The 27,258-nt window shown below is 21.1% G+C and overlaps 5 protein-coding genes across 5 annotated transcripts; 1 reads left to right on the top strand and 4 right to left on the bottom strand.

Moving 5' to 3' along the window:
- Positions 1-2,661: 2,661 nt before the first annotated feature.
- Positions 2,662-3,248, bottom strand: SRAE_1000047200 (Rhomboid-related protein 4; the record flags this gene model as incomplete). Its single annotated transcript, XM_024647309.1, has 2 exons — positions 2,662-2,672; positions 2,798-3,248. 2 exons carry the CDS (start codon positions 3,246-3,248, stop codon positions 2,662-2,664), a joined length of 462 nt encoding a protein of 153 aa, XP_024501400.1.
- Positions 3,249-4,479: 1,231 nt separating this feature from the next.
- On the bottom strand, positions 4,480-5,181 carry SRAE_1000047100 (Hypothetical protein; the record flags this gene model as incomplete). Its single annotated transcript, XM_024647308.1, has 2 exons — positions 4,480-4,758; positions 4,816-5,181. The coding sequence occupies 2 exons, from the start codon at positions 5,179-5,181 to the stop codon at positions 4,480-4,482; spliced, it is 645 nt and encodes a 214-aa protein (XP_024501399.1).
- A 1,862-nt stretch (positions 5,182-7,043) lies between these two features.
- On the bottom strand, positions 7,044-7,916 carry SRAE_1000047000 (Protein of unknown function DUF856, Caenorhabditis species family-containing protein; the record flags this gene model as incomplete). Its single annotated transcript, XM_024647306.1, has 1 exon — positions 7,044-7,916. One exon carries the CDS (start codon positions 7,914-7,916, stop codon positions 7,044-7,046), a length of 873 nt encoding a protein of 290 aa, XP_024501398.1.
- Positions 7,917-7,926: 10 nt separating this feature from the next.
- Positions 7,927-12,221, bottom strand: SRAE_1000046900 (Conserved oligomeric Golgi complex subunit 6; the record flags this gene model as incomplete). The annotated part of the gene is made up of 4 exons (XM_024647305.1): positions 7,927-7,967; positions 10,054-10,139; positions 10,248-12,070; positions 12,123-12,221. The coding sequence occupies 4 exons, from the start codon at positions 12,219-12,221 to the stop codon at positions 7,927-7,929; spliced, it is 2,049 nt and encodes a 682-aa protein (XP_024501397.1).
- Positions 12,222-20,747: 8,526 nt separating this feature from the next.
- On the top strand, positions 20,748-25,351 carry SRAE_1000046800 (Neurogenic locus notch homolog protein 1; the record flags this gene model as incomplete). The annotated part of the gene is made up of 3 exons (XM_024647304.1): positions 20,748-20,922; positions 21,670-21,872; positions 21,920-25,351. 3 exons carry the CDS (start codon positions 20,748-20,750, stop codon positions 25,349-25,351), a joined length of 3,810 nt encoding a protein of 1,269 aa, XP_024501396.1.
- Positions 25,352-27,258: the final 1,907 nt, after the last annotated feature.

The following is a 27,258-nucleotide window of genomic DNA, read 5'->3' as shown; positions in this document are numbered from 1 at the left end:
ATTATTAAAATAAATAATCCTATTTTAATAATAAATTATTTATAAAAAAAAATTAACTAAAAATATATTTAAGTGAATGGTATTATATAATAATAAAATATTATTAGTCAAAAAGTGTCATAGTATATCTTGATTATACGAATTTTTAACTTGATTATATATTAAATAAATAACAATAAAAATAATAATTCACCTGTCAATGTGATTTTTGTTTTTGTAATATTAAAAGATTTATTATTAAAATTTTAAATAAAAATACTATTATTTATAAATAGAGAATCTACCTTTATATAAAATATAAATAACTTAAATTTTATATCTATCAAAAGAATAGAAAATTATTATTTATTATAATTATTAAGAAATCATAAAAATTTTGTATTACAATAATATTATTATACAATACAAAGACAATAAAAAAAAAAAGAATATTTTACAATTTTAATAAAATGTAAATAAAATATTAGCATTAATCTTTTTGAAAATGAAAAGCTCTTTTTATAAACATAAGAAATTTCAAAAATAAATATAAACTTTTGAGAAGTTATATGACAATAAACTTTTGATATAAGTATATTTATCACACAAAAGGAAACATCAACTTAGAAAATGCCAATTTAATATGCCTTTCATAAGAAGATACATATAACTAAAATTGTTGCATGATGGAGTATAAAAAGTTTTTACTTCCCACTTCTTATAAATATTACTTATTATACAGTTTGGTACATTTTGGAGATTAAATTTAACAAATAAAAAGTACCCACATAACTAATTTACACAATATATTATATAGTTCTTAAGATTAAAACAAATAAAAAGGAAATCTATTTTTTTTACAACTTAAAATATTTTGTCAATAAAATAACAATGATATAACAAAAAAAATTTTACCCTAAAATATAATATATTTTTTTTTTCAATTAATAAAAATAATTTATTATCATAAAAATAAATAATAATAGTTATCTTAAAAAGCATTTCACACTATAAATTTTTAATTACAAGAAAACTGTTACAGGGAGTTTCTGTTGATAGGCATAAATGTACATAAATATCCTTCACAAATAAATTAAAATATTATTAAATTTATTAATTTAACCATTTAATAATAAAATGAACACATAAAACATACAGTCCAATTAATATATATATTTATTTTACTTAAGGAATAAAATAATAATAAAATATAACCAGATTAATATAACATACTATAAATTATACCATTTAATTTATAGTATAAAATCATTAAAATAAAAAGTGCCAAAAGAAATAATATAAAAAAAAAAATTTTTTTTTAAAGATATTTAATATCATTTCATTTCTTCCTCTTATTGAAACAATTAAAATGAAGAAAATATTTATAAGAAAAGGAGTGAAAAAGAAGTGGAGAGATATTTGATACATCAAAATTTTAAGGAATGAAATGTATATTGTTAAGAAGGTTTTTTGATACAACAACTATAATAATAATTTTTCATTAATATATATAATGTAAATATATGTAGTTTTAAAATATACTTTTAATAATTTTATGTTTGTGAAGTTAAAATTGAAAAAGATATTTTAAATATATTTTCAACTTGTTATATAATGTATGTTGTTTAATAATTAATTTTTTAAAAACTTTAAAAAAAAATTCTTTTATGAGATAGTTATTATAAATAAGTTATCAATCATCATCTTTTAAATACTATGTTATTAAGAAATGTAAAAAAAAAAAAAATAAAAATAGCATTATTTTTTAAAATATTCATAAATGTTTTAAAAAAAAATGATTAATTAAAAAGATCAAAAACAAAAAAAAAATAGTAATTATATTAAAAATAAATATTAAAATATGAATAATTAAGTATAAGTAAAGTTAATATTTATAATATGATATAAAATATCACCAACAATACACATTACCACATAATTAATCATCAGAATAAAAGTTAAAACTTTTTAAACTACCTCCTAACAAATCACCACAATTTATAGAAATTTAATAATGTGAAACAAATAACATAAAATATATTACTTTGTTGGTTAATGAACTCCCAGTAAACATGACAATCTTCTGTTATTTATATATTATATTTATATCCTACACAATAAATAATATAATAAAATCTTAAATATTAAAACTTTTACTACAAAATATTTTCATAAATCATTTATTTGATATAGTTAAAGATAAATTTTAAAATATTAATTAAAAAAGATTCTTTTAAGATATTTAAAAGAAACCTATTTTTCATTTATACAAATCTTGTGAGGTAAAAATAAATAATTAACTATAAAAGTAATAAATCCTAATCTAGTTAATCTTTTATAACAAATTACCTTTATTCATTAAATAATAACAAATATTATCATCAACAGCTGTTAGATGGAGTTTAAAGGTAAGGATAAAACATTTCATGTTAAATCTTTTATATATTAATTCTTTTTATTATCTTAAGTACCATATTGTAATGCCAAAAAGTCTCTTTTATAATTTAACATCTCATTGATATTATTAACAATTAAATGTACCAATTAATGTTTAATTAAAATCAATGACAATTCAAAATAGTTTAGATATAAATATATATTATTAGCTTATATATCTTATGGAGATAAGAAAAGGAAACACTTCAATATATCATGGTACAATGATTTTATATCTTATCCCTCTCATTTACTAACTTTAAATATCCTTATTAATTTAAATATTTATCTCTTATCAATGGTAATTATATGTATATATAATTAAGAACTCTTATAAAAAAAAAAACTTTCTCTTTTTATATATTTATATATATAAACATACCTGAAAAACCAACTGTGCATTCATGCATAAAAATATTCATATCCAAAATTTCTTCACCAGCCCATGCCAAAAATATATGTACCAAAGGAGTTGATATAATAAAAGTAATAAGAATGCTTAAAAATCTAATACTACCTAATAATCTTTCTAAATTTTTTCCTTTATACAAAAAAGATATCATATTATAATATAAATGAAGATCATCACCATGCATTAGAACAGGTAAAATAATTCTATACCATTGTTTTTTATTTAATATAGCTCTTGGAAGTAGACATAAATTATGAGTTTTATCTGGATCCATAAATGGAATAAATCCTGTATATATTGCAGCCTGAAGTATTATAAATATTAAAGTTATTGGTGGTATAGGTCCAGATGATAAAAGTTGTTGAGCTAATAAAATTACACCACCTTGTCTTAATCTTGATGATCCTCTTGATCTAAACATTTCTTCTTTTTTTTTAATTCTAAAAAATATATTAATAAAAATATTTAATTTTTTTTATAGTATTTGATAAAACAAAAAAATAATAATAACAATTGATTGTATGTCTCTTGTACTTTTTTTTGCATAAAGACACGTCAGTATTGAAGAAAAATACTATTAACTAACTCTTATAATGTTGAAAGACATAATATTTTAAAATTATACAATAATTTTTTTAATATTTTAATTATATTATTAAATATCGGAAATAAAAGTTATTATTCAATGATAAAAAATATTAATATTTTTATCTGTACAACATTGAAAAAACATAATTTTTTCTTATCATATTACGTAATCATTAACATTGGTTACAATAAATAATCTTTATCCCAATTCAAAAAAAAAATATTGTCCTTATATTTAATACAATCACTTCATAAGTAATAATAAAAAAATTTTTATCAAATAAAAATTAATCTACAAAATATACAATATTTATTTTTTATATAAAAAATACAAAATTATGTAGCTAAAATTAAATAACACGTGATTTTATTTTTAAATTTAAAAAATATATAAAGATAAAATATTTAATATATCGTAGTAAAGAATAGTTTAAATATATTCTTATATATTTTAATTACATAAATTTAATATAATTAAACGAATATATTTTCTAGTTAACTAAATTTTCTAAAATTATTTATCCTTTAAATGTTTTTCTTACTATAAAACTACATAATTTACCTTCACATCGTCAGATTAAAAAAAACTATTTTATAAAAAGTTACTACTAATTAAAAGTACAAAAATTTTAATAAAAAATTGTTTTAATTTGTTTAAAATATCTTAAGAACAAAAAGGATACTTTACATTAAATATGAAAAAAAAATTGCACTACATATTTACTTAATTTTATTCATAGGTACTTTTTTTTTAATTTCATGTTTAGCTTTAAAATTAATTTTAACAAAAAGTTAACATAAAAAACGTTTTTCACAACTTTTCTTTTATTTTTAAGTTCAATTCTAATTAAAATCACTTCAAATCAACATGCTACAGACAATACTTATTTTATTGTAAGATCTACGTAAAACACAATTGTTTTTCTTTTGAGTAAAATAATTGTACTTCTTATTATCAACGAAATCTTTTATTTTATACAAGTTATATAAAAAATTACAAATTCCAAAAAGGTGTACGCAGCTAATTTATTGTAAATGTATAATTAAAGGCATATATCTATTTATTAACTTTCTAAGTTCTCGTCTTGAGATTTATTTGGTGTTCCAGATATATAACCAGATGGGAAAGAATCATAATAATATGTACTAATCTTCTGCTGACTTTTAGATGTATTTTCTTTATTTGAAAATTGGTCTAGGTAAATGTTATCCCCTTCTGTCTGTTTGAACATATCAGAGTTTTCTTGAAAGAGATCATAATCTTTAAAAATATGTTGCTGATTTCCTTCCCTAATTTTAGGATATTCATTCTTAGTAGCATTAATATCTTCTTCTCTTTTATACTACAAATGGATAAAAATATATATTTAGAATAATGTAAAAATAGGAAAAAAAAATACCTTTTCAAACAAGTTTATTAATTTTGGTTTCATGGCTTCTGAACATTTATTACTATTAATCATACCACCAATATTCATTGCAGAAAAAATAGCAATAAAATAAAGTGGAAGTGGTTTTGCCTTACCTATTGCAGAATTTGGTAATTTCAATCTGCAAAGGTAAAGTGTTGAACATAAAAATCCAACAATAGGTAAACCGTTTTTATAAAAAGTACGTGAAAGACAACTTGCTAATTCTTTAGAAACTTCTACCCTATCGTTAGGACTTAATTTCTGAAAAAGCCATGAAACCTCTTCCCGGGTTATGCCATCTTTAGATACGACATTATTATCATAATTTTTGGCAGGCACATTATTAAAATCCATTTATCCTTAAAAAATAAAATGTTATAAACATATAAAGAATTTCTTAATTAGGTTAAATAAAATGAAAATAACATTTTTGAGTAGTATGTACTATTACATTGGTAAGGTGTGTATCAATGGTGATAATGTTATGATTATAAAAAAAAATTTCTATTGCTTTTGATAGCACAATTACTACTCATCTTTTAGCTAAATTTTTTTTTCTATTTAATTTAAAAAACTAATTTTTTGGTAAAATTATATCTTTTAAATTTCTCTTTAATTTAGTGAAAAATTTTCATTTCTCCTTAAAATTTTGAAAATGAATTATTTTTACAAAAAATTTCATGTTTAAGAAAGATTTTTTAAATTTATATAAGTGATTCCAAAAAATTTTTATTTTAACTATATTATCATTATTTTTAATAGATAACAAAATAATTAATTTTTATTTGTTTCTACAAATAAAATATTACAGATTAAAAGATTTACTTTAAAATTTATACAAAACTAAAAATTTAATAAAATATATTTTTACGTGAGATTACATAAATAAAGGAAATAATTAATAAACAATTTTGGTATGTAATAATAAAATATGAATATTTAGAATATAATAAATCATTTATTGATATAATAAGTTTCACTTAATTTTTTACTACAATTTTGTATACTAATAAATAAAAAAAATTGGAAATAAAAATTTTATTCAAATCTATTTAGTAATTTTTAAAATACTAGGAATCAATTAATAAATTTACAATATTTACAATTTTATATACAATTAAATACAAAGTAAAAAAAAAATTAAAAATCTCATTTTGAATTCATATGAGTATTGGCTTAGAAGATGTCAAAATTACTTGATTTATACATCCAATAACCACTAAATAGTTACCACAGACAAAAAAAAGTAAATGAGTATTCCTACAGAACACAATAGTCTCCAAAAATATATCCAATTATAAAGAAAAAAATTATTCAAAAAAAACCAATTTTCCAATAACAGCAACAGACGGTAAAAAAAATTAATTTAAATCTTGATTTCTATTCTGAATAAGTTAGAATAGAGGATAAGTTTATTGTATTTCTTAAAGTTTTAGAAGAAGCAAGTAAAAATTTCCTTTGACGCTAAATATTCTATTCTTGCAACGTAAAATCCAGCTTTGCTTATTTAAAATTAACTATATTTTTTCAGAATTGTCAGTAGGTGGATAAGAGTAGCAATCCAAACATTGTGGTAAAATATTATTTAAAAAATGTTAACAAATGACTGTTAACAATTGATTTTGTCACTTAAATAACATTGAATGTGTATAACAGGAGGAGTTGAATGATGTGATTATTTTTTTTTCTTACCTTTGACCTGATAGTATATATGTCTCATGCATCCTATCATTTTCTTAACATATAGCTGATATAATTTTTTGCAAAAAAAAACAATATAAAAATTATACTGCGTATGATGTTTTACATGAAGATGTATAGATGTTTTAGTTAATTCTTTCTAAATGTTTTACAAATAGAAATATTTTTTTTGTAAATATTTTCAACGTTGAAAAGATTTCATATCACGTATTCAATTTCATTTGTATTGATATAAATTAAAAAAAATTTATTGTTAATTTTTTTTACAATTTTTTTATAACAATTACCATTTATTTAAAGTATATTTTTTAAAACTTGGTATTTTTTATTAACAAAAAGATAATCAATAAGATTCGTAGTCATCAATTTCGTTAAAATGTTAATATCAACATGTAAAATTTTATATACAAAAATACTATAGTGATTAAAATAATTTTATTATACTAAAAAATATAAATACTAATCAAAATTTTAATTATTATTAAATAATATGGTTTTCAAGTATTCAAATTTCTTTACTTAGCAGAATGAGCTTGAGCAGCAGTTAATTTTTTATAGTCGGCTTTAGTATATCCAAAGATATAGTAAAAAACTAATTGAATATAGATGATAGCAATAAAATTATAATACATATAAAGATGAACCATATTTGTGCTTGAAGAAGCTTGGATATAATGTTGAAGGAGAATGAAAGCTGCTACAGAATAAAGGAGTGCCATAAAAAGGTAGATGAAACCGAGTTGTCCTAAGATAAGACCTAGAACAAAGTGAAAACCAAATCCTGATCCAACAATACCAACAAGATAATTCAATCTATTTCCACCGAGAATTGGATGAAGGAATAAAGCTGAAACTCCCATAATAGCTAATCCCATAAAAGCTAATGGATCAGAAGAGATAAGGAAACTTTCAGTTTGAATATATCCAACAATAACTCCTTGAATTGCGGCCCAAGCAAGTAATCTGAATCGTGATTTTTCATCATTAAGTGGCTCACGAGATTGTTTGAAATGTGCATAAACAGGAATAAAGATGGCTGAAAGATACAAGGCTGTGGATCCATCTAATACCATTCCAACAAATGGATGTATTAAATAATGTGTTAATGTTGCTGCAATTTTACATCCTAAAACCATTATTGATGACCAAAACATCATGGTGAAAATTTCTTTATTGTTAATTGTTGCTTCACCAAAATTAGTTATAATACCAACAAAATGATCCTTCCATCCTAATGCTGCTGGTGTAAGATTGTCAACTTTTTGTTGAATAGTAGTGACTGCTTCACGAGCTGTTTGTGTTACAACATCACCTGTTTCTATAACATTACGTTGAAATTCTTCTTGGTATTGCTGTGCCAATTGTGATATCTCTTGTGTTGAAGCCATCTTCTTGTCTTCAAACTTCGAATCTTGTTAGTATAATATTAAAAGATGTACCTTAAAAATAATTTACTTATTTTTTCAAATATTTATAGTCTTTGTTAAATGTTATTTTTTGAATACGAATGCATTTGTATTTAAATATTCATTTAAAAAATTTATAATATTCTTATTTAATACAGATATATCTATCAATAAAAAGTAAAAACAATTAAAAATTATAGTTTTTATTTACCATAACTTAAAAAATTATATTTTTCAAGATTTTTGATTATATTATAAATTAATTATTTTTAAAAAACTAGCACTAAATTTATTTTTGTTACTATTTAAAAAAAAGTTTCAAAGTTTTAATATCAGAAGTTAGTTTAGAAATCTAGATTTTTCTAATAAAATTTTTAAATCATATTAAAAAATAAAGATATTTTCATTTTATGTGAGCTTTTTACAAAAAAATGATTAAGACCGATGCCATTGACATGTAATAAGTTTTAGCTTGGATAATAAAATATTAGGGACAATGAATATTTTAGAAAAATTTTTGCCTTAAGTTATATCTCGCTTCGAAGTCAAGATATATACAAGCAGTTTCTTTTAATCGGCTTCTATAAAGTTTTCATATAGGGTCCACCTTCACAATTTTTTTATAACTCTAACAATTATTGAGATATAAAAAATGATGACAATAGAGTACGCGCGAAAAAATAACACACATTATATTTCAAGAACGATTGAAATTACAGAAATTTTTTCAACGTGGACTATATTTAAAAAGTTAAAAGATGTCCAGCGCACCAAGTTTAAAGTTTCTGCGAGCTTTCAAACTTGAGTTATGAGCACGTGCTCGAAAATATTTTTAAGCTACAATTTTGCTTATATCTCAAGATGTAAGCATCCTATAAAGATGAGACCAAGCTTAATCACTTTCTCGCAAAAAACTGATCTAGAATCGTTAAATTAATTTTGTAAATCTTCAATGAATCATAAAAGGCGATTTTTGTCAAAAAATATTCCCCACATTCGCCTCCAAATTCAACTGCTTATAACTTTCTGGGTTTTCATTTTTACATAGCATTGATTATATTCAAAATTCATGATTTTTCAAGGGCTATCGAATGAGTATACTTTTACTTGAAAATTCCAAAAAAAAGTTTTTTTTTGTGCCACTATTATTAACGATGATGTCGGAATTTTGGAATATTTTTGATAGTTTATGAATTTTAGAAGAAATAAAAGATATTGCTACCGAATCTTTTTATTTTTAATTAATTTTGAAATTGAAATCGAATGAGACTAATTTTATTGCCGTATGATAAGTTTTACCTGAGATATTGAAAAGGTAGGAACAATGAATATTTTAGAAAAATTTCCGCCTTTTGTCATATCTCGCTTCAAAATGAAGATTTAAACAAGCAATTTTTTTTAATTAACTTCTATTTCGTTTTCATATAGGGTCTACCTTCAAAATTTTTTTATAACATTATTAATTACTGAGATATAAAAAATGATGATAATGGATTGCGCGCGAAAATTATACACATATCATATCTCAAGAACGATTGAGATTCAGAAAATATTTTTAACGTGGACTACATTTAAAAAGTTAAAAGAAGGCCAGCGCACCAAGTTTCAAGTTTCTGTGAGCTTTCAAACTTGAGTTATGAGCACGTGCTCGAAAATATTTGTAAGCTACATTTTTGCTTATATCTCAAGATGTAAGCATCCTATGAAGATAAGACTAGTCTCATTGACTTTATCGCAAAAATCTGATCTAGAATCAGTATTTTAATATTAAAATTTCTTATTATATGATGAAAGTCGGATTTCTTCAAAAAATATTCCCCAGTTTCGCCTCTAACTTCGAATCACCACAGCGGCTACAGTTTTGTTTTCTACATATGCTTGATTATATTCAAATTTAATAATTTTTCAAGGACTATTAGATGAATAAACTTGTGTCATAAAATTTAAAAAATAATTATTTTTTGTTTTTGTTTTTAACATAACAATAAAAATATTAATTTCAAATACACAAGATAATTATGTTTAATATTATTTTATACTTTTGTCACAACTAAATAAGGTATAAGTTTTGAAAAATGATAAAATTAATTTTCTATAAAACATTTAACTTATAATTTACCATACTCAGTATTTATCAGTTTTAACATTTGTCTGAAAACGTTTCCTTGAAAAGTACATGTTTCTAGTAATTTCTTAATCATAACTCTATTTAAAAATATTATGTTTTAAAAATAATGTTTATTTGGTATATATTATAAATCAATCAAAAAGTAATTTAAAGCATTAATTCATATGTATTAATTAAATTCAGACATTACCTCATTTTTTATATCATCTACAGTTTTTAACTCCATTGTCTCTACAGGGTACCCATTAATTGAATCAACAACTTTCTCATAAATAATAGAATATGCCATAACAACATGTTCTAGTGTTCTTTTTCTAATGGAGTCAATAATTCTAACAGATAATATTTTTGGTATTTGATCACATTCTATACCGTCAATTGTTTTTATGTCATTATAAAATTTTTTTATAATTTCTTTTATTTTTTGAGGATTTGTTTCAGTTATTTTAGAAAGAGGTCCTTGAGATGGTTGGTGGCCTTTACAACGTAAATATAGATCCATTAACTGGCAATTGGTTAAAATTCTACTTGCCTGATCACCAACTATTGTGTCTTCATTAGCCTCTATCTGACATTTTATCATTTCAAGTCTTGTTTCAGTAAATTGATAAATAATAATGATATCACGAATTTCACTCAAACAATTTATCATATATACAGCACTATCCAAAGGATCATGTAATTTTGAACAAGCTAATTGAATAGCTTGATTCAATGGATCAAGAATACATGTCAATATTTTTGTTTGAACATCTTTACGGGCAGCTAAATTAATTTGATTATTAGATGTTGAAGCAGTACAATCAAGAATACTTCTAAGTAAACCTAAACATTGATAAATATTTGATATAGGTTTTAAATCATAATCTGGAAGAGTGTTTCTATTTAATAATTTCTGAACATTTGTATTTAATAAACTAAAGAATAAATTAAGTGCTAAATCTCTTAAATCATTTAACGTTGCAATAAAAAGAGAATCTTCTGATAGTAAAATTTTTAATGAATCAACACACCAAGCAAAACTTGTACTTATTTGATAAATAACAACACAATTACTTTCTTTACCTAAACTATTTTCAACCCTAACTTTAGTTGCCTGACACAATGCTTCACTTATTTCTCCAAGAGCATCTTGAAAGTATTTCTCCCTAATTTTATGTTCACAATTTTTTAATAAATTTTTTAACATCTCATATTCGATGGTGATTGCTGAATTAATCCAATTTAACATATCATAAATATAAACTAAAGGATCATTTGAATTATATTCAATTCCATTTTCACCATTACCACCTTTCATTAATGCATCTAGAAAGGCTCTGACAATGTAAGTTCTCCTGACACTACAATATTCTGTTATTGAAATCTCCATCAATTCAGAAATCTTTTCTATTGCTTTAAAAGCATCAAATAACAATGGTTTAGGTTCCATAAATTCATGATTAAGTGATCTAACTTCTGATTGAATATATCTAACAATTAATCCATAACATTGTTTCAATTTATATTCACCTTCGTCTTTCATATCATATAACGCGACAATCTTATCATCTTCTTCCAATTTTTCTGGAATAGTTAAATTGATATTTTTCAATCTATTAAATACTTTAAAAAATTTGTCATTTATATTTCCTGTCTCAAAACATTCCTTTAAAATATCTTCTTCTTCATCTGTTAAACTATAAGTATCCAAAAATGTATTAACATAATTTTTTTTATCTTCCAAAGTTTTCTTTTCTTTTTGTATTACAGAAGTTTTTTCTAACAAATCTCTGGTTTTTTCTTTGTTGGTTTTTATTTGATTTCTTAAATTATTACATACTTCATTCATTTTTTCTACACGTTCTTTGAATACAGAAACCTCTTCTGATAATTTAGTAAAATTTTTTAAATATTCTTTTTGAGCTTCTAACATTCCTTCTTCTGTACTTTGAATTAAATTTCTTTCTGTATGAATATTTAATGTTGTAACGAGGTTATTTAAAAATTCTATTTCATTTATAACACCCTACAAATCATTAAGGATACTTTTAATGATAAATAAAAAAAAACAAACCTACCTGGTCTTTATCAAGTTTAATAGACATAATTTTGGAGATTTTTTCTTTTATTTCATTATCATCTCCATTACTTGACTTTGGTGCAGTAAATGGAGTCATATTTTCTTTTTTGTTTTCTAATAAAATAAATATTATTTGCTTATTTTTAAAAAAAATTGTCTTTCAACAATAATCAGCCACGACACAATGAACACTTTACCAAATATATCGTTTTTAAAGTACATTCTTGGATTTACAATTATAATAAGATAAATTAAAAAATTTTTAAATAAAAAAAAGAAGATAATATTTATTGCTCTAAAAATAGTATTAAAAATATTACTGATAGATAAATTAAAATATGATCAGTTAAATAAATTAGAAACAAGATATTCTCATGAAAGGTGTCTAACATTAAACTATACTAAAAAAAAACGGAAAAAGATAATCTTGATGTAATAAATATATTTTCTTATATTAAATCTGAGACTAATAAATTACCTAAAAAATTTATTTATAAAATAATTTTACATCCCTAACCAAAATATAATTGAAATAAAAGATAGATAATGTTTCACTTCTTCATACCATCACCTAAAATGAATATAATCATTTATATAGATAATTTATATTTTTAAAAAAATAATAAATTATCTTCATTACCTTTCATTATTTTTGTTCATATCATCATGATACACAAATCATTTATTTAAAATAACTTTACAACTAATATATGTATATATTTCTTTAAATTAATATTAATTTAAAAAAATGATACAATAATATTTTATCTACTTTGCCATCTTAAATTAAAACTTTTAACTTCTATAATTTTCAAAGAAATATTTCATTTTTTTTTATTATAAAGTTTATATATAAAAAAATTGATATAATATATAGATGACTAAAGTCATTATGTTATAAATGTTAAGTTACTTTTTTTAATGACCTCCTGGTGTTTGTTTAGAAATCTTTTTTTAGTGGATTAAGATTTATATTATATAATTGATGTAATTAAATTACACATTATAAACTTTAATTTTTTTTTTGCTACTTTTCATATTTAAAATAGATAGTTAGTTGTTTTATTTATATGAGAAAATGATTGTAAATGGTTAAAATATATGTATAATATTTTATACAAGCTACTTACTTAATGGTAGTTTGATAATTATTGCAAAATAATTATATCTAACTTTAGAAATTTTTTTTTTTTAATTTAATGACAAAATAAATTTTAATATTACAATTTTTTTTTAAAGTTTATATTATCATTTTTTACTTTTCTTAAGCTGTAGAGTATTAATCTTTTTTTTAATTAATATTCATTCATATAAATCAACATAACCCATATGACAAATATTTTTATGATAAATAAAATTTATATTTATAATAAAAATTGTATACTTCAACTTTAATATAATTTATTGTTAACAAATTTTGATATATTTTATTATTATTTTATTGAATGTTTAATATTAAGTTTTTAATTTAATATAATTTATATTTTATCTCTTTTTTTTAAATCATTTTTCTAAATTTATGAGAATGTCATTTTTTTAATAGATATAATATAGAAGCCTCCTTTGAAGGTGGTTGGTAATATTTTAAAGAATTCAATTTTTAATTATATTTCTTTTAACCTTTCTTTTGTTTTCTTACGATAAACATTTTTATAAATGCACATAAATAAAATAAATATATTTTATATACATAATATACTACCGTATACTTTTTTTTTATATATAATTATATTTAGTTAAAGGACAAATTACTTTTCACTTATTTATATTATTCAAATTAATATAGACTTTTATTTTTAAATGAATGTTTATCATAAGTAGTTTTACTTTATCCAATTAGCTTAATAAAAAAAATCTTTTATCTAATTAACTGTTACATCACACTATTCATCTTTTTTAATATAAAGTTCAACAACACAGTTTCTCATTACATCACTAAATAGTTTAATTAATTACAAAAACATTCTTAATATCGGCACTAATTTAATCAAAAGAATGAATCTTATTAGCTTTTCTTTATACTTCTATCTTCAAAATATTATCATTTTAGAGGTATTTTCTAATTTATATCAAAAACATTATAAAGGAACTAACATAGATAGCTCAACTTCAATAAGTAAAAAAAAATTATTTTTGATTAAACTTTATTTTAAAAACACCTTCTATTTATATTTTGATTAAGGCAATCAGATAAAATTAATTTAAACTTTAAAATCACATATCTATACATTCATTTAATTATATAAATATTAAAAAGTCATTTCAATTTTATACATATATTTACTTTACTATATTATAACATTGCCGAATAAGTTTTTAAAGTAGGAGAAGGCGCGTGCCAACAACATATTACTAAATTTATTTTTATGATTAAAAAGGTTACAATAGATACTAATATTTAATTACATTCTGAGAAAATTTTTTTTGATTATTTTATATTCTTTATTATATGTTCTTATCAATAATTTATGTATTTATAAAGATAAAAAGAAACAAATAATAGGATCAACAGCAATAAAAAAAAAATCAAACCTTATAAATAAAATGGTATAATAATATAACACCCTTTAATTTATTATACCTTTTATTTTGAAAATTTTCTTAACACAATTACGTACTCTTTTTTTTTTAATATAATTTCATTACCCATATTATCACCTCTTAACTGGTAGTCATAATTTACCTTTTTTATTCTTCCGCTTTTACTTTCACCTTTTTTTTTGGTAAATAAAAAAGAATTAAAATTTATAAATGTAGTATCTATAGATGATAAATTACTTTGAACAAACCGATTTCCTTTTATGTAATAAAAAATTTTATTCAAAGACATGAAATTTTTTGATTCTCAATAAAAATGGTTTTTTTTTGTTTGTTGAGTATTTGTAATTATACAAATTTTCATCTATCATTCTTTTTTTTTGAAGAAGAAGAAGAAGAAAATAAAATATATAATTCATCTTAAAAATAACAAAAATTATATTCCCTATTTTCAATTACAAACTATTAAATTAATCTTTTTCTTTTTTTTTTTTGATAGTAATAATATTATTGCTATAACATTTTTAAAAATTTTTATATTTTTTGTTACTTTTCTCAAAATAAAATATCACCTTATATTATTATTTTTTTTTGTTGTCCTTTACAACTGAAACTTGTATTAAAAAAAAAAAAAGAAATTTGTGGAAAATTTTATTGTTTTATTTAATCATCATCATTTCATGAAATCATATATGCATATGTAATCGAAAAATTTTTGACAATGAAAATAAATATATATTTATATATGAGAGAAAGTAATGTTTTTTTTTTCTTGTTAAATGAAACTTTTAAATAATATAAAAATTATTATTTCTATATATGTGTATATATAAGATGATAACCATTAAATTATAATCATCTATTGTTCTATTAAAAGTTTTAACAGATTTAATGACTATTGTCAAGTAATGTATTTCTCATTTATATGGAGATGAATATAATAGCTCTATTATGTAATAATATTATAGGTACCCCATTTTTGTTAAAACTATCACCTTCCTTATTACCATATTTACTTTTAATATAAGTGTTAAAATATTTTTTTGACACTTTCATTATAAATGTTTTGAAAAAGAATATCTTTATGTTTACATTTCTATAATCTTTAAAATTTATCTTTACATCATCAAAAAATTTCTAATAACATTATATCTTATAAAAAGAATATATTTTTACACTTCCTTTTTACCCCTAACCGCATTTATTGATACCCTTTATGTTCTATCTTTTGATGTACATATTTATATATTTACAGTAGATCAAGTCACAAGTATCATTCTTCCTAAAAATATTACACCAAATCATATATAAACATATTTTTAAATTAAACTTTTGTCAAAATATATATAAATATTTTTATATCTTCAAAAAGATCCTCCGCTATGATATTTAAATATGTATATATCTTTTAATCATTCTAACTAAACTTCAAAAAAAAAAAAACTTTCTTCTCCTGAATTTTTAATTAGGGAATGTAGAATAAAAAAAAGTAAATAACCATTTTAAGAAAAAAAAAGTACAAAAATTACAATATTTAAATATTTTTATTTCTTCTTTTATTGGTAAAAAAATATATTCCATAAATTAAGTTTTTTTTTTTATACTTTTACCTAATAGCTATATTACCTTAAATGAAATTAATACCTTTATTACATTACTACAAATGACAGGAGAAAAAAAAATTATATCGGCATCCTTTTTTTCTTTCTTTAATCTTTAATATAATATAAAAGTATAATTAACACAAAAAAATATATCCTTTTAAATAATTTTTAATATTATATTTTTAAAATAACTATAATTAATTTTTTCATTCCTAATTATCCATACAAAATAAGTATAAAACTTTACACATCTTTTATTATAAAAAAAAAATATCTAAAGATGCTAATTTTAAAAGCCATGAAGCGTGTCATAATTTGATTTGATTAAATCGGCAGATTATCCTCTCAACTTTTCTATGTGTAGGTTCACAAATTAACGATTGTATAAATTATGTAAAGAAGTATTATTTATGTATTCTTATTAGAAGAAGAAAAACAGATGCCGCATATCAAAAGTTTTGATTTCTATTCTTTCTCTCCATAGCAGCTTAACTTTTATTACTTCGGGATACTATTTTTTGATAATACCTTTGAAATTATGTTTTTATTTTTTCTTTGAAATTTATGTGTATGTATGTATACTCATGCCTGGAAACGGTAGATTTTAGAGGTTGAGATTTTTTTTTCTATCGTAAACTTATTTTAATTTAAATATTTGATAATAGATTTATTTTAAAAAATTATGCTTTTGTTAAAAAATAATAATTATTATTAGAATATACATAATAATAAAAATTATTACCTTGTCAATATCTTTTTTTATCTCTTTTCTTTTCTATAGTATAAGTTTTATTCTTATCTTATCCTTAAGATTCATATTTTTGGAAAAACATTTACTATTGTACTTTTTTTTAACATTTTTTTTTCTGAGAAGTATAAAAAAAAAATATTTTAAGTGATCACTAATATCACATACAATTATCAATGAACTTTCCTTCTTCTTTATCATTAACACATACATTTTTTTCTCATATACCTTTTGATATATATATACATACAACACACCATATAACTTTTATTTTTGTGAAATAAAGATTTTTTTTTTCCCTTACACATCATTTTAATTGCTTTTTTTTTTTCTTCAACTTATGATATTATTTTTATTACATTACTCATATTATCATCATATTTTTTCACATTTATTATTAAATTATTTTTTTATATTTATAAATATAAATCTTTTTTTTTCCCATGTATCAATCTTCAACTACAAATCTTTTGTATCTTTTCTTTATGTCTCTTCTAAAGTTAATATTTTTATTTTAAAAGTCAAGTTTCATCACATTACTAGTCATAACTATTATGTATTTTTACACCTAATTAATAGATTCATTTCTATTTTTTGATTCATATTTTATTGTTACTCATCTTTGTAACTTTTTATATTTTAAGTTATATAATTTTATGCTAATTTTTTTTTTTATATTTAGATAAAAGTTTTTTTATATAGCTATATTGTAAAAATTTATAACTTCCTATATTTATTAAATATGTATTAAAGGTATATATATAAATATAAATATAAAAAAAAAATCAAAGAATAAGGCTTTAAACAAGTAATAATATTTCAATCAAACATTATGACAAATTGTTTCTTCCTCCTTCACTAAATACATCTTCTTGTCCCTTTAGGAATTATTATTATAATTGTCCTAATTATTTTTAATTAACACCTATTATTAATAATTTAACCTTAAAGTAATAATATATAAAAAAAACATAAATAAAACAGTTTGCTATAATGTTACTTCCTAATATGTATATCACAACAACAATAATATTAATATATAAACTCTATAACTTTCACACTATTGTATTATCTTAAAAATTGTCAAATAATTAAGACATTGTTGCGTGTATATATTATTAACAATACATTTAAGGTTAAAATACGTTTATTTATATTTTATAAACTCTATGGGGTTCCATTTTTCTTCTTATCAATTTAAATTATTCTTTTATATTAAAAAGACACAATATTTATGAAATGATCAAATTTTTTTTTGTTAAAATATTTATCTAAATTTTCTCACACATTCATTTTAATCATTCATCAATCATTTTAATAGTTAATTTTTGTAATATACATTACCTATGACAAGTTTATAAATATTTTATATTATCTTTTAATTATTTCTTTTACTTTAATATTATCTTTTATACTATTATATATTTATTAGGTAAATATATATTTTAAATTTAAGTAATTAAATAATTTTAATTATCTATTTATAAAATTACCTACATTTACCATTTTTTTAAAAATATTTTTTTACCCAAATTTATTTATCTCTTTTATCTTTTAATTACCTTTTAATAACTATTTATTTTACCAACAACATTTATATCTTTCTTATTATCTTGAGAAAGTACACATACATAATAAATGACCACACAATTACTTGTTTGATCAACAACAATAACAACAGTAGAAAAAAAAAATCAACATAAAAAAACAATAAATATATTTTTATCTCTTTTTTCCCGTTAACTAACTTTTGTATCACATATAAATTATCCATATTGTTAGGATAAATATATTTTATTAACCAATAACCTTTTGATTTTCATTATCTTTTAAGACAAAAAAAAAAAGTTCCTTCTGTATTACTACCTTAATTGATATTTTCCCAGCTAATATAAAAGATTATTTAATGAAATTATTAGTTTTAAAGAATAGGAGGAGGAGGAGGAGGGTGTATAAGATTTAAACATTTAATGATACCTTTTTTTTTAATTTGACACATTTTATTATTTATTAGGCAATTTATTTATCTACAAAGTTTTATAATTTTTTATCATATTTTTTTTTTGTTCTTTTTTTTTAAATATTTTATTATAAAAAAAAAATTTGACGGTAATCAATGTATTATAATCTTGTTTTTTTTATTTTTAAATATAATGGTATTTATTTTATTCATAGTTTATTTATATATGTATATTACAGTTATTTCTTATTTCAAAAATAGTTAAAGAAAAAGAAATAGGGGGTGGAGTGAGTATGTATGTATATGAATATTATTAAAGTCAAAATAAGGTGTATCTTATATTTTAAAGACAAAAGCGGTAAGAAAAAGTTTACGATACAACAAAAGGAGGGATGAATTTGTATCTATAAAAAGATTCTTTTTATGTATTTAAAAATAATCCTCTTAGTAATTTAATTAATGAAATATTCATACTTTTTATTATAATACTTTCCTTTAATAATTTAACTTTTTTTTTTCCATAATTATGTTAAACTTTTTAGAAAAGTAATTAATAACTACCTACCTAATAAATATTTCTATTTCTTATATAATATATAAAAAAAAAGATATGTATATAAGTAATACCGAAAAGAGTTCTTTATAAATTTAGACAAGTACATTTATCTTCATTAACATTCTAATATTTCAATTTAACTACCTACTACTAGATGTATCAATCTTCATTAATTATTTCTTTTTGATTTTTTATTCTATTTATCTCTCTTGCTATTTTATTATTTTAAATATAGTAAAAAAAAATTATTATATAGAAAATTTTTATTGTATTAAACTTTCTTTTTCATTCTTATAGTACATATCATGACATCATCAACGTTATATTTTTATATACATATATCTTTTAATTTAATACACTTTATCTATCATGTCTTTTATAAAAATATTATCTAAAATTTTTATTAATTTTAACACCTACTTTTTTACACAATATTTCTTCTATATAATAATTTTTAGTTTCAATATAAACATTAAAGTTTTTAAAATCAAAGTAATATCTTATTTATCATTTAAAAATATATTTAGTCTTTTTTTTTTGATTTCATTCTAACAAAATCAAAATATAATCATCTATACTTTTAAAGTTTTATATGTATATATTTATTTTATCCTAAAATAAAACTCTTTACAATAAGTTTTATAATTTTTTGATAAAACAATATAAATATATTTATAATTTATATATAATATATATATATTTTTCTTGATCAATAATGTACTATATATTTTTCCTATATTTAAATAAATATTGTATATATTTATATTCTAAGATTCCTCGTTTTGATTAACTTTTAAACATATAATATTTTAGTTTAAATATAATATAATGGTCCATTTGTATCATTATATAATTTCCTTTTTTTTATATTAATTATATTGGAATCTTGTAACAATATAAAATTCTATTATCAACATAAAAAAGAAGAATATATTTTGTGGAAAACCATAAATTACCTAATCTTCTATTATTATATGTTTTATTTTATTATCTATTATTCCCGCGCATCTTTTACATTTTTTTTTTATTTTATCTTTTTACCTTATCTTTACATTTTCCTATTTTTAGATTATTTAAAGTATTTTTATACCATCTCTTATAAGATTACCTATATTTGTAATTACAAGAATAAAAAAAAAAGGAAATAAATTTGTTTTGTTATAACAAAATAATTCAATACTACACACATATGCTAATTGGATCTTAATTTATTAATGATGGTTTTTATTAAAATAACACTAGAACTAATAATAATATTATTATTCTCTATTACTGGTATATTATCTTATCAAAATCCATGTGATTTACCTGATGTTAAGTGTAATCTTAACAATTCATTTTGTATACCAACACACGATTCATATAAATGTCATTGCTTATATGGTTATACTGGTAAGTTTTTTTTTTTTTTTAAATTATTATTCAAAAAAATGTTTTATTCTATTATTATGTTAACTATATATATATACATTAAAGTATTGTGTTTTGTTATTAGAAATATGAATAAAAAGAAATAAGAATATAAAATCTTATTCTTTTCTTGATATATAGTTTTTAATCTTCTCATTAGCATAATAATAAGTGTTATTTATTACATTATATTACATATATACAATACTTAATCTTTTAGTATACAAAAAAAATAAAAATAATCTTTTTATAATTATTTTCTTAATCTTATTTTATTATCTTTAAAAGTTAAGATTTAATTTATGCAAATAAATACACATTATATTATATTACCTCACACATATATATATTTTTTGTGTCTATGTGTACTTTTAAGTCAATGAGCCATACATAACATCTAATTATTATTATAATTTGATAATAGCTAATACATATAAATAATAAAAAATTTATCATATATATGGGAATTGTCAACAAAAAATTTACTAGTATTACTTTTAAACATATAAGGTTTCCATTTTGTACATAAATTTCAAGTAGATATTAGATAATTTATGATACTTATAAAACATCTTTTCCTCTTGACTTAGAGTTATATTTAAATCAAACATTTTTAACCTCTTTTTTTTTGTAATATTTACTTTAATATGAAATAAAAATATTTTTTCATTCAAAAAATATATATATTAATTTTTAAATAATTTTTTTAAAAAAATATAAATTTTGTAGGTGAAACATGTAATGAAATTGATTTTTGTATAAAAAAACCATGCTTATATGTAGATGATGATGAAGATGGTTGTAAAAATAAAAAAGATGGTTATGAATGTATATGTTCAAAAGGATTTACTGGTGAAAATTGTACAAAAGATATTAATGAATGTGAGGAAAATCCAAATATTTGTCAAAATGGAGGAAGATGTATTAATAAGGTAATTTTATAATTTTTTTTTTTATTACTAATTATTATTTTTTTAAGAATGGTTTTTATACATGTCAATGTAAAAATCAATTTACAGGACCAAATTGTGAGTATAAATTAAATGAAGTTCTTAAAAAAAGAAAATGTTTTAATGGTGGTGCTTTTGATAGTTATGATAAAACATGCTCCTGTCCAGATGGTTTTGATGGTGTTTTTTGTGAAAAACAAATACAACAATGTGCTTTAGGTATTTGTAAAAATGGTGGAATATGTAGGGAGACTTTTGATGATTTAAATTGTTACTGTCCAGAAGGTTTTGAAGGAGATTATTGTGAAAATCCTATTGATTTTTGTAATGAAGATTATATGTGCAAAAATGGTGGTACATGTCTTGATAATAAAAATGGAACATTTAGATGTTTATGTCCATATGGTTTATCAGGAAGATTCTGTGAAATTAATGAGAATGATTGTGTTGATAATAAGTGTTATCCAGGATCAAAATGTATTGATATGATAGCTACTTACAAATGTCAATGTGAAGAAGGACGTTTTGGAAGATATTGTCAATATGAAAATCCTTGTTATGGTACTAAAAATCCATGTCAGAATAATGGATACTGTGAAAGTTTTCCTCATAATGGTGGATATAAATGTCACTGTGAATATGGTTTCACTGGAGTTGACTGTGAGGAAGATATAAATGAATGTGAAAGAAATCCAATGATTTGTAATAAAGGAACTTGTATTAATACTCCAGGAAGTTTTGATTGCGAATGTCAATTTGGATATAATGGAACATTTTGTAATGATAAAGTTGATTTATGTGCTGAAATGAGATGTGCTTCTGGTGCTTCATGTTTAGATTTTGGATCATATGCTGAATGTATCTGCCCAGCCGGTTTTAAAGGAGATTTATGCCAAGAAAAGATTAAATCAGAAGTTGAAGAATGGATGGAAATGGATAATAAAATGAAGAAAATTTGTATTAATAATGGTTGTGAAAATAAAGCCAGAAATGGAATTTGTGATGATGAATGTAACTACTTTAGTTGTGGTTATGATGGTGGTGATTGTACAGGAAATGTAACATTATATAAATATTGTGAGAATGCTTTTTTCTGTTCTTCTAATGCTAATAATGGTGCATGTGATGAGGTATGTAATACACAATATTGTCTATTTGATGGTGGTGATTGTCACTCAAAATTAACCAATAAAGAAAAAGAACTTAACTCTCTCTGTTTTGGAGATTATGCAAATGGAATTTGTGAATCTAAATGTAATATATCAACTTTCTATTTTGATGGTGGTGATTGTTTGACAAAATCTAAACCAATGGATGCAACTATTCACCTTGCTTTTAATATGACAATGAATCAATTTATGGAACATAAATCTGAATTACTTCAATATCTTTCAAGAGCTATTCGTGGTAAAGTATCAATTATTAATAATACTGATACAAATTTACCAAGTATCATACCATATGATTTAAAAAATTATACAGAAATTAATGATAAACATATTGATCCATCTCAAAAAGGTGTCATGGTTAATGTTGCCATTGACAATACACCATGTTTAGAATCTGGACAAGAAAATTATTGTTACAATGACATTGAAGCTGTTGAAGAAGAATTTGGTAATATAGCTAAAAGGCATATTGTTATACATGAAAAACCATTAAGTTTAGCATATATTAAAGCTGATAAAATATCAAAACATACACATGGAAAAAAAAGTGATACATTTTTTTGGACTATTTTTCTTCCCGGTGTTTCTTTACTAGCTTTACTTCTTACTATTACTGGTATTGTTATAAGAGATAGAAAAAGAAAACATTATTTTTCTAATGTATGGAGACCTTTAAATACAGATGGAACACCAAGTCTACCACATTCAAATTTTACTATATCATCTAAAGATTTTTATCCTACGAAAAAAAAAAATTTTCCTGGAACTGTTATTCATAATATTGTTGAAAATCGTAATGGAATGACAGAAGAGATGGTTGTGAATGAAATCAAAAGAATGGTCAATCGTGGTATTAATATTAATGAATTAAATGAGAAAGATGAAACAGTTCTCTTAATAGCTGTTAGAAACGAATTATGTAAAATAACTGAGGCATTGTTACGTCTTGGAGCTGATCCAACTTTGTCAGATGATCAAGAAATGACACCACTTCATCATGCAGCAATGACAACAAATATTTCTATTGGTAATTTATTATGTCAATCATCAAAAATTGACATTGAAGCAATAGATTTTCTTGGAAGAACACCCCTTAAATGTTGTGTTTTTTCTGATACAGAAGATTCTTTAGATTTTGCCAAACTCCTTTTCTCAATGAATTGTGATCCAAATAATTGTGGAAAAAAAGGTGGTGTTCTTTTAGATGGAAAGACACCACTTCATATTGCTGCTGAAACTAATAATACAGAAATTATTGAATTTTTAATTGATCATGGTGCTAATAAAGATGCAGGTGATGCTTATGATCAGACACCATTATTTATAGCTGCTAAAGAAGGTAATCTTGCTGCTGTGAAATGTTTATTAAATAAAGGTGCAAGTAAAGAAATAACTGATCAACAAGATAAAACACCTAGAGATATTGCTGCACAAAAATATTTAGAAAAAATTGTTAAAGTTATTGATGTTCATGTACCACCAGATGTTAAGAAACCTTCTGATTCTGGGTGTAGTAAATCAAATGTTGGAAGAAAAAAAAGGAAATATCCTGGTACTGCTAATTCTACAAATACTTCAGGTTCAATTGGAACATCAGCAAATAATCGTTTGGTAAATGATGCTTGTGGTACTATGAAAAATAATTTATCACCATTAACTCCACCAATTTCTGATGGATCAAATTATTCCAAAACACCATCACCATCACATCCACCATGTAATAAAAAGCCAACAATAAATTATATGCATGGATATCAACAAATGCCACAACAAAATATAGGTCCTTCTGTTTTAAGTAGTCCTTTAAGTGATAATCATTATAATAATATACAAATACCTAATTTTCTATCAGAACAACAACTTCAAAATATGGGTATGATTGATCAAATGATAAATCATAATCAACATCATCAACAGTCGACGTCAACAAGGCAACAAATACCAGGTCATCATTTGCAGATGGGAGGAGGTGGACAGCGTTGTGATAATCAGCAACAGCAACATTATGGAGATATTTATGATCAATCATATCACCAACAACAACCACTAATTGAACATAATTATCATTCTCATCAGCAACCACAACAACAAATGATACCAAATTATTATCCAGGTAATTTAGAGAATCATTACCAACTACCATTACTTCAACACCAGCATCAGCAACAACAACAGCATCATCAGCCTTTATCACAACCTCCGGTCCATCATCATATACCTCCAGTCAATCATCATTACTACCACCAACAAGATAGTCATTATTATACTGGTGGTTATTATCATCAACATTGATAAGTAATATAGTTAGTTCATTTTTTTGTTTTTATTTTTCTAATTATTATTAATCTGATGTAAATTTTTGTAAATACATTGTTTTACGATAATATTTTTTAATAAACATATTTATAATAAAAAAAATTATTAGTTTTATTTTTTCATTGTAACCTTCAAAGAGAATAATTTTCAAAAAAAAAATAAAATATATATAAAAGTATAAACATTACAAAAGGGCATATTAGGTATTTAGAAAATTTTATATGATAAATAACTTTTGCTACAAATATATAATTAAAATTTATATGTATATACAAATATGGGAAAAGTTTTTATGTGAGAAATTGTATGAGAATATTTATATGATATATATTGAAAATATTCTGTAAATACATAATATATATTTTAAATTGTCAGTTATGAAAGGTAAAGTTCAAGGAAAATTTAAATTTAAAATATTATTTGTTCTTTTTTTTTCTAAATAATCATTTTTTGCGTAATAACTATTAATTTTAATTGTTTGAAAGTTAAAGAAAAATATGATTTTTGGTTTTTAAAAAAAAATATAGATAGTAATTATTATTATGATAAAAAGTTTAGGGTTTTTTTTTATTATTTATAAGTATCTTTATTTTTCCTTATCATTAAAAATATATTTTTAAATGATGTAGATATATATTATGAAAAAAAATGCAGAAAGAAAATAATATTTGTTACATAAATGATTATTTGTATAAAGATCTTTTCATATAAATTTTTGAACTTCAATCTTTTCTTTTATTTTTTATCATTATTTTTATGCAAAATTTTGCCTTCCAGACAATATTTTGGTTTACCAATTCTTTCTAACTTAAACTGTTCTATTTATATTTTTTTTCCTTGATAATTGCTTTTTTTTTATTTTATAAAAAAAGGAATAATAATTTGCTTTTCAATTTAAATTCCTAAAACAAATTGAAATTATTTTTTTTAGGAAAAAAAAAGATGATAAATAGATAAACCATTATATTTTTTAATAAAAAAAAAATAAAGCTAAAGTTAATATTCAGAGGCTTTATAAATTAATCATTCTTTACATATATATTAATTTTTCCTTTTTGTTTTGTTTTTGGATTTAATTTATTATTTTTTTACTATAACCAAAAATAGATGTATATTTATACTTCTTTTTTTTTTTTTTAAATTTTTAATTCTCTTTAGTGTAATAAATTTCAATATATGGATTGATATATATAATGAACTTGAGTGTATTTTTTTTTTATTATTTTATAAGTTTAACTAAAAATAAAGTACTTTATAAGAAAGTGCGATTAATTTTGATGGGAACATTTTAACATTATTAAATTTTACCATGAATATCTCTTTTAATTTTCATATGCCAGAAGATTGACACATTTTATGTTCTTTTATATAATTGGTTAAATTTCTTCTAAATTTACCATGTTTTAATGATTATATACATATAATATGATAAAACTAATATATTCTAATTTTACTATAACTAATAAATAAGATACTTCTTTATTGGTTCCAATAATGATGATGAGAAGTTATTAAAAGTGTAATTGAATCTTTATAAATCATTTACTTAAATATATTTATAATTACCATATAATATATGGTAAATAAAATTACAAATAATTTAAAATTATATATTATTATGTAAAATTATGTTTTTTTTATTTTTCTATTTTTTTATTTATAAATTGTTATTTTAAATAGTTTATATAATTATTATTATGTGCCATATTTATGTTATTACATAATTAATAAGTTATTTTTATATAAAATTAAATAAAAGTTAAATAAATATATATTATTTCATTTCTATTATTTTCACTTATCAATATCAATTAAATATTTATTTGTTTTTATATCATTTTACCTGTATCACATAAATAATTAGTTCTTTTTTAATATTAAAA

This window comes from Strongyloides ratti (assembly GCF_001040885.1).
Source record: "Strongyloides ratti genome assembly S_ratti_ED321, chromosome : 1".
Classification (NCBI taxonomy): Eukaryota; Metazoa; Nematoda; class Chromadorea; order Rhabditida; family Strongyloididae; genus Strongyloides; species Strongyloides ratti.
The sequence above is the reverse complement of the archived record's forward strand: the minus strand, read 5'-3'. Positions and strand labels throughout refer to the sequence as shown.